The following is a 9,408-nucleotide window of genomic DNA, read 5'->3' on the forward strand; positions in this document are numbered from 1 at the left end:
ATCAAGTTACTGCTCTACGTAGGGTAATAGTGTGACTCAATGATCATCAGAGAAACATACCACTGCACTCAATTTCAGGATATCAACTATAACTAATAATTCCATAGGGGAAATCTATGATTAAGAGGACGATTTTTAAAAGAATTACTGTAAGGGGGGTTGTTAAATTGCTGCCTTGCTTTATATTTCATGTGTCGCTGTTAGTTATCTTAATATTTACAAAAAGTGTACAATCACAAATTTAAGTCAAATTTAAGTGCATTGCAAGTGTCCACAGGCAACGGAATTAAATGTGCATTTAAAAAGGCATGTGCCGTGAAATAGAAAGCAAAAAAAAGTTATTGCTGCTGTCACAAAACTACTCATTCTTTGATTAGACAGTGACTTGATCGCCATCTTGAGGCCGGAGGGGTAATTGCAGGTGTGGATAAACGCGTGACTCAAAAAGGTCAGATCAAACGCTATCAGCAAACAACATTGTAAATCGGACCGATCAAAATCAGTGTGAGCATAAATACTGATGCATTTCTTAAGTGTGTCATTTTGAGCTGAATTTAGACCTGTGTTTATAATGTGCCCATGAATCCCTAAACCTCTATCGTACTTCTTATGGAATCCCCTTAAATTTAGTCTTCCTCTTGGATCTTGTGAGCCTGTAAAAATCCTGAATAAAAGCTGTTTAGAAAAATGAACTTTTTATTTCACTTCAGTTTTTGTTATATTGAAGAATGGCCGCCTCTGTTAGAACTGTTTGTCCAACGGGAAGACACAGGTGTGCCATGCTGTCTTGGCAAATTGTAGAATATAAAACCTTGCAGCATGTTCTAAGAACTTACATGTTTGTATGATTATGCAGCCTGTCCTATTTGGTCGGTGACATCAGTTTGTGTACGGGTTAACTCTTACCCAGTCACTGGCCGTGTAGCCTTGAGTTCATTTCTATTAAAAAGCTAATGAGTTATTGGGGGTGGGACGAGTCTCGGTGTGCTGGCTTTCCTGAATGACACGGCCGATTGCTAAACTTGGACAGGACAGGAGGCGTCCAGAAACTCCCATCAGCTGTTGCGCACATTCCGGTAAAGGCGCATAATCCAGAAGCAGCGCCTTGGGGAAGCCCACTATATAAAAGCCGGCAAACTGCAGCTGCTGTTTTCAGAAAACGTTTAGAATACAAAAGAAAAGCATCACTGGACTTAAAGAAACACGTGATTGTATGTAAATAAACCGTTAGAACAGGAGAGTCAATGTTTATACTGATAATTTACATAAAATCAAGGTGGTAGTCAACATTTTGTGCTCTCAACTGAAAACCTTATTTGATATAAAATCTCGTCAAGGCTGTGGTAGAATCGTAAAAGTAGCCTACGTTTGCCCTTGGTTGTTCTGGTGAATTACACAATGGCGGACGGAGAATTCTACCCCTTGGGCAACAGGCAGAGGACCTCGAGGGACCCGTTCAGAGACCCGTCACTTGCTTCTCGGTTCATGGAAGACGACTTTGGGATGCCACCTTTTTCCGAAGAGCTGTCAATGGACTGGCCAGGTTGGGCTCGACCCAGACTAAGCACCCGACTGGGCTCTCCCTGGTCCGGCTCCTTGCGGACGGGGTTCCCCCGCACGTCCAGGAGTGGTAGCCCCGGTCCTTCGTTTAGCTCGATCTACAACGAGCCCCGTAGTTCACCAGTCTGTGTCCCAGGAGAGCCGTGGAAAGTTTGTGTGAATGTACACAGCTTTAAACCAGAAGAGCTTAACATTAAAACAAAAGACGGATTTGTAGAAGTGTCAGGTGAGTATACAGGGCGCTGTTGTTTCGATGATGATGATGATGGTGGTGATGATGATGATTATTGTTACTGTTGTTCTTATTGTTACTATTATTGAAATCGTTTTCCCAGAAAGTTGCCATCTGTTCAACACGAGTATAACAGCAACCATAGTCTTTAAACAGCAGATTCACCGCTAGTAGCCTACCGTGGTAAATTTTAAGTGAGACTCAAATGTCGTCTTTATTTTCAAACGATTGGATTGGCTTCTGCGCGTTTAAAAAGCGGTAATCAAGGTCGCATCTCTAATATGTGGCTCATAAGTGGAGGTTCATGCTGCCCGATCAAGATTATGTTACTTACTTTCCCGTCTTTTCCGAATACGACCAGGCTACTTTACAAACCAGAGCATAAACAGAATCCCTTTGCAATACGCCTGCTCAGATTCCTTCTAGATCATTCAGTGATGTGGTAAATTGTACCAACTTTCTGGAGTCTTTCTGCAATGGCAATCTGTGATAAAATACACAATACAACATATTTTAAAATATATAGTTTACACTTATAGTATAAACAAGTGTAAGACCACGAGGTTAACATAAGGATATGTGCCCTGCATGTTAACCTCCTGATACCAATAGGCCTACATTAGATCGTACTGCAGCAAGTAGCCTAGTTACAATTACGGTAATATGAAAACAAAGTTTAATTCTGCTGATATCTGGGGCTTCAGCCTTCTTGTGTATAGGGGTGCATAGTGGGAATCTGGGTTACAGTCCAGAGGACGGAACCATTACTCCTGTCATGTGCTTTTTATATCCACATTTTTTTTTTTTGTACGCCAGTTGGATCAGTCAGTCACAGTTGCTCGGCTGAAGGCACTCCGAGTGACTTGACCTCGTTCTAAAAGTGCCCATGAGCATGTCATGAAAAACTGCGTGCGGATCACACGTTGAAAATACTTGCAGAAGTCAAGTGTGACTCCTCGTCCAACACACAAATGTCTGTTTTGTGATAGATTTTCAGATCCAGCCAGTGTGCCCCAAGTGGCGTTCTTGAAACGAATTGGTTCTGAAATGGCTTTTCTGTAAGTGTAGACCACAGATGAGAGCTCCACAAGACATTACGCACAACGGAACTGTTTTGGAATGCGAAATCGCGTACCACAAGGGATCGAAATTGGGATGCGGATAGATTGAGCCCCACCGGTGCTGTTTTCTGTTCCGTTCTGTTCTGGTACTCTCCGCTGTCAAAGATTTCACTGGGGGGGTGTAGGATTACAAATAACTTGGCTGACAGAGGGGCGGGGCAGTTTTGACATGACACGGCAACAGACGGTGGAGAAAAAGCAGAAGGCAGCTGCTAGCATTGAGCGCTTGCTATAAAGCAAGGCCTCTACATACCTCCCACTGTTCTGAGAATCTCTGTAACACCACGGGCAAAAATAAGGTCTTATTTTTTCACCATTCAGTGCTCTGAAGAAAATGATAGCCTGTCTACATTAACATGTAGAAGGAGTCTGGTTCTAAGGCACGCAGCTTGTGAATATTGGACATTTAACCCTGTGATTTCAGTGTGAACAGTCTAATGCTGATGTAATCAGTATTGATATTCAGAAGCAATTGAGGTCTAGAACTGATTATAATGAATCAAATGGGGTTTTTTTAAAACTACTCGTCAAAGAGTTAATCTTGGAACTGAGAATAACCTTTGAGGCACCAGAACACAGTGGCTTAGCCGGGAGTACACTTATTGTACATTACAGGCATTTAGCCTGTGCCTCTTATCCATAGTGCCTTATACAGCTTTTTGGTTTTCTTACATAGTTTCCATTAATACAGCCAGATATATACTGAAGTAATGCACTATTCTACCCTGCCAGTTAATGTCAGAGAACACTAGGCTTACCAAAATTAAACCATCCTATGTCTGCAGAGTAAAAGATTACCAATACTGCCCTATATTTCAAGCCGATGTGGAATTTGAAATACCTACATTTGACCTGAGTTATATACTAATATTTCAGGAACCCACAGAATTAGGTCCACATACATCGATAAGGTGCTTTTGAAGGACACCGTGGGCAATCATAGAGGACTCAAATTACGCAATAACAGCTCTGCTAATGATAAATGTAGACTTATGTCATAATGTCATAACAGAACATACAGAAAGAACAGTTTTGTGGGCTGACCTAAGTCATGTTGTCTTGTGTACATTGTTTTTCTCTTTGTCCAGGGAAACATGAGGAAAAACAAGAAGAGGGAAGCATCGTAACCAAAAACTTCACCAAGAAAATCCAGTGAGTATCTGGAAGCTTCCGGAAAGATTGCCTGGATAGTTCCACTCTTGTCTAGGGCATTAATCTACTTTCCTATTTTAGGGCGTCAGTGATTAAAGCCAAGGATTTAAATAGAAGTATCACAATTCACAAGTTGCAAGCTAAGCAATTTAGAATCTGATTCACTATAAGCATGAAATTGTTGAACTGTCTACATAATAAATTCTGCTGTACAGTAATGATGCATTTGCAGTCATAAATTCTATTTAATGTAAGGTAGGTTTTTGAGGGTAATGAAAGATAACGTGTTGGCACGTTGTTATATTAGTGTTGTTTACAGTTTAAGTAATATTCAAACCTTTGCAGTATTATTCCCAGGACATTCAAGTAGTAATTGTCTGAAAAACTGAAATGCCTATCCATTACTATTCCAAATATTAAGTCTGATAAACATACAAAATGGCTCTTCTTGTATCAGAGATTGAGATTAGCAGCTATTATTGCTATATATATATATATATATATATATATATATATATATACACACAGATATTATTTATTTTTTTAAACTTTTATTTCTGTAATTTATGTGCTGAAAGATTTAAATTTTAATTGGATCAGAGACTGGCACAGATAATTGGTCTTGTCTCACACAAGAGTCACTTCAACAGCCTCAATAAATCCACTAAATGTCCTGTCTGATTTAGTGGATGGCTGGGGCAACCATTCTTCAGAGAGTTTGCTGGGCCTAAAACACAAGAGGCCTGTATCAAAAGCAGGGTGACAGAGCAGCTCTTCTTACTTCTGTCCATGTTCTTGACTTGGGATGGTTCTGGGTTTTACTCTGTTCAGTTATCCAACTTATTCCATCATACTGCTTTGTGATACAGGCCCCAAGTTCTGTGTAATTGGGACCCTTCGTATTTTTATAATATGTGCCATACATGCCCCCCCCCCCCCCCAACAACAAACAAAAATCAAGAGAAAACACATTTCTCCAGTTTATTTTGACAATCGCTGTACTTTTGAAGAGTTAAATTAATAGCGAGTCAAAGTTATGAGACAATAATCATGAGACAGCTGTTGGCTACATCCAGGCCACACACATTTCTTCCAGAATATTCTCTGCCTTTTCACAAAACAGGAATCGGATGAGACGAAAGTCAAAACACAAACAACATGTTGTGTCATTTCCAATCTAGCTAAGCGATCATATTACCAAAGTATTTAATTTGGTTTTCTTACCGCACTGATACCATTGCAGTCAGTGTGTTGTGCTATATTTCTAACCAATATGTGTAACAGGGGCTGTTACTGAATCTCACCATCTTTCTGTATCCTGGTCCTGTGAGTTTTTGTAAAGATATTGCTACTTTTGCTGTTATCACTTAGAGCAATGGGTATTCAAAGGCATCTGATGCTTTTAAGTTGAGTCATTCAGTCTAGGGAGTGGACCTTTCTCCCCCTCACTCTCTCCCTCTCTCTCCCTGTCCCCACCCTTGGCTTCTCGAGCTGTATTTCAATCTTTTCTTGGAAAAGAAAGCATATTGGAGATTTTCTGGCAGTCGCACAGAATCAATGTGAGTGATAAAAAAAAAAAGACTGTAGCCAGAGGTAAACAGAAGTCCGCGGCGGACAGATAAGGTCGTGCCGTGTCCGGAGTAATAACCTGCCGGAGTGACGTGACTTTGCCGGAGAATGATGACTTTGCCACCCCGTATCTGCCCTGCCGACAGACTGTGGGTGTAAAGATGGCCCAATTTATGCGATGATGTATGTATTTCTTATTCCCCAATGGCGCACGAGAAGGAAGTAATATCCTGCCTCCCTCATACCAGACTCTAGGGCTACGCGGCTACGGCCGAGGATTGTGTAGGGACCGTGCTAATTAAATGGAGGGTGGGCTTGAATTCTGAAACAGCCGAGTTTATTTAAGTACCGCTGCGACTTGGCAGCTTTTATGGAAACTCCGGCACGGCCTTATTAGGCTATGGCACTTGACAAAGCCCAGGCACTCACTCACTGTCTCTGTGTGTGTCTGTTTCTCATTCTCTCATTCTCCCATTCTCCCCCTCCCTTCTACTTTCTCTCCCTCTGTCTCTCTCCCTTCCCCTGTGCCCCCTCTCTCTCTGAATCCTCCTATATATTTTCTCCCTCTTTCTTTTCCTAACTCTCTTCTCCTCCACCTTTTTATTTTCTCTTCTTCCCCGTCCCCCCGCTCTTTCTCTTCCTCTTTCTCCCTCTCTTTCTCTCCCTTTATCTCACTCTATCTGTCTTCGAAGTTCCTCTATTACACAGTGTATACTTCTTTGTATGAGAACCACATTTAAATACTCATTCTAGAGCCAGGGCTATTTTTGCAGGTGAAAGATTCTTTACTATGCAGAAATATCATCATCATCATTCTTACAAATTATCCATTTCAGTTCACCACTAATGTATTTTAAGTGAGATTTTAGCCATTAAGGCCATCATTCTAGGTTCATTGGACAGTGTCTGATGTCTGGAACCTGGATCTCATTGTGAATAGCAATGCTGTTAAGCTTCCTTTAATCCAATCCTTTCCCATGTTCCATTGCTGTGCCCACAATGCCAGGAATGATAAGAGTTTGGATTTCCACTTTGTAAATTAAACATAGAAACAGGATTGTGTTATAGTTATATAGTTACATGTACACTCTTGCTTGTACTGTTGACGACAAATTAAGTTTAGTTGGGTAGCTAATTCTGGGAGAGCCAAGTGAATGCACCCCAAGTGGCTGTCTCTGTCAAATGAATGAATGAATGAATGAACAAACAAACAAGCAAATAGGGCAGGCGGTTCTTAGGAATAATACACTAAGCTACTAAGGAAGGTAACCCAAACTGCATTGTTTCAGTTGATTGTGCTGCCTTATTTTCATGATGTCATTCCACGATCCTTCATTCATCAAAAACATCATTCATGTTTTTCCCAGCAGCTCTCTCTTTCTCCCTTTCTCCCTCTATCCTTCAAACAGACCTATTATTATCCAGCTTTATAAACATTTCACTTTTGTTGCATTAAACCCTAAAAACCTTATATGAGAAAATTTAATTTTCTCTATCACGAAATTGGTTGCTGCCAGTGTGCTTTAACAGATGATTGTAATGTATGCTGATGGCAATTCCAGGTGATAAAACTTCCATCAGCCAGGAAGTGGTAATTGGAACCTTGACTTTCTGTCTGCATTCCGCACCTAGAGCCCCGCATTTTTTTTCTTCCTGCAGCAAACGATGCTGCGCTAACATTTTAATGAAAATGATAACCATGACATACATTTTAAAAAGTTGTCTCCAGGCGTTAAGGAAGTTAGGTTGGAATGAGGTGTTTGGGGGGGGGGGGGGGGGGGGGGGTCTGGGGGGGTGAACTCAAAGCTGGATTTTAGGTCAGAGGGATCACCCTTACAGAGTTGGAAGAGTTTCCATCATGTTTTAGTGTCGAGCCAGCATACACTCTGTAGTCCTTCGAGTAGATTGGACTTGACAATGTGTCCATCAACACATCGGCTCAATATAAGATTTGAGTAAGTGAGGCTTTGCACAGTGAGTGGGTGGATGAACTCTTGAGAGATGTGACACACATAATGGGACACTTTTGTAGGTTACGTAGGGTAACCTATGTAATGAATACTTTACGTTGTCACCCTCGCAGCACTTTCGACACAAGCAACACTTTTTAGCGTATACTCTATATAGCTGCAGTGCCTGATTGCTAGACTACAGCAATCAAAATGTGACACGTCTTGGTACAACACCAGTAAATAGAGATATGCAAGGACTCCGAGCGAATCATTGAGGCGAGCAGATTGTCGACCGACGACGGCAATTCTCACACCTGTTTTCCTCCGTTCTGTTCCAGGATACCAGCAGACGTGGACCCCATCTCAGTCTTTGCCTCCTTATCGCCTGAGGGGGTCCTGATAATTGAGGCACACCAGACCCCCCCTTATTTCCTTTTCAGCAGCGAATCCCCCAAAGAGCAGGAAGGGCCGCAGCTGAAGCCTCAGGAATCCCCCATTGCTTAGAAGCTTTGAGCCTTGCTGGGACACAGGCACACAACACCCCAAATCGTCTGTGACATCTAAAGAACGCCCGCCCTGATTAGATGAGTACATGTCCTTTTACATGGCTCTCATCTCCTTTGTAAAAGTCCATTCGGGGACCCCCCCTCAGCCTGGACGAATGAGGACTTGAGAAACTAGAGAAAGTCAATCAAATTTCAGAACCAGATGGCGGCCTGCCCCAACGGAGCCTTGCTTCCTGGTGGTCAAGACAGAAGATGTCAAAGACGAAGAAAGTTTGCAGGGAGCAGCCCACCTGGATAATCCCATGATGTTAAGGGCAGGCCCTATCGGCCACGCACAAATAAATTAGAAATCTGCTTTTCAGTGTGACGCTGTCCTCTGTATAATCACGACCTTCTTCAACAGGTCGCATGACCCAGAGCTGCCCATAGGGCCGCTTAATAGGGTGTTTTCATTTGCCACCAAGAGTGCCTTATTAAATATGATGTTTTACTGCCAAAGTTCGCCTGTGTACACTTGTTCAAAGGAAGCAAGCTGATCAAATCGATGTGTAAGTGTACTAACCTCGTCCACTGATTGGGCTTCTCCATCACTGATTTTGATGGAGAAATTTTGTGAGAACTAGTAACTACTTTGACAGCGTTTGACATGAGTGCAACTATGTTTTTTTGTTTTTTTTTCAAGTGTAAATATGTTGTCTTGAGCAAATCCAATACATCAAGTCCATTCAGTGACATTATAGAGGTCTTACAAAATGGTATTCTTTGCCTTTTTTTACTGTACATGTGATAATGCTTGTTGTGCAAAATGAATACATTTTTGGCAGGGCTCCAGCAGATGTCTTTGTGATGTTTATGAAATAATAAACCCTCCTGATGCTACTCTGCGCAATGCCACATCTGTGTCTTTTGTTTGACGTTTAGAAACTTTGGGAAATGTTCCAGAATGTTCCACGTTTTTAGGCACAGCAGGAGTAATTGGGCGGCGGACTCATCTGAAGCTTGTATACAGAAGCTTGGCTGTGTTGGCTGTGTCTCTTGGTCTCTCCAGGAGACAATGTAATCATTCATTCACACCCTGGAACCAGTGATTAATTCTAGGCCTCAGAGCTGAGAGGGTAGACTGGCTTAAGATGCCACGTGAGCTGTCAGTTTAAAAAAGGAGTTTCTTATATTAACCCAGATAGCAAGCAACTCCGGGGTGGATCTGGGCAGATCCGGCCTGGAGCTGCTCGCTATCTGGGAAAGCATGGGTTTGAATATTCCCAGTAATGTTACAGCGTCTTATATGAATGAAACTATTGATTTATCATTTTTGT

General features: G+C 41.9%; 1 protein-coding gene across 1 annotated transcript; it reads left to right on the top strand.

Annotated features, from left to right (window-relative positions):
* Positions 1-1,037: 1,037 nt before the first annotated feature.
* On the top strand, positions 1,038-8,976 carry hspb8 (heat shock protein b8). Its single transcript, XM_061261888.1, has 3 exons — positions 1,038-1,786; positions 4,002-4,065; positions 7,925-8,976. The coding sequence occupies exons 1-3, from the start codon at positions 1,399-1,401 to the stop codon at positions 8,088-8,090; spliced, it is 618 nt and encodes a 205-aa protein (XP_061117872.1). The 5' UTR covers positions 1,038-1,398; the 3' UTR covers positions 8,091-8,976.
* The last annotated feature ends 432 nt before the right edge of the window (positions 8,977-9,408 follow it).

The sequence above is a fragment of the Conger conger genome, chromosome 11 (genome assembly GCF_963514075.1).
Source record: "Conger conger chromosome 11, fConCon1.1, whole genome shotgun sequence".
Lineage (NCBI taxonomy): Eukaryota > Metazoa > Chordata > Actinopteri > Anguilliformes > Congridae > Conger > Conger conger.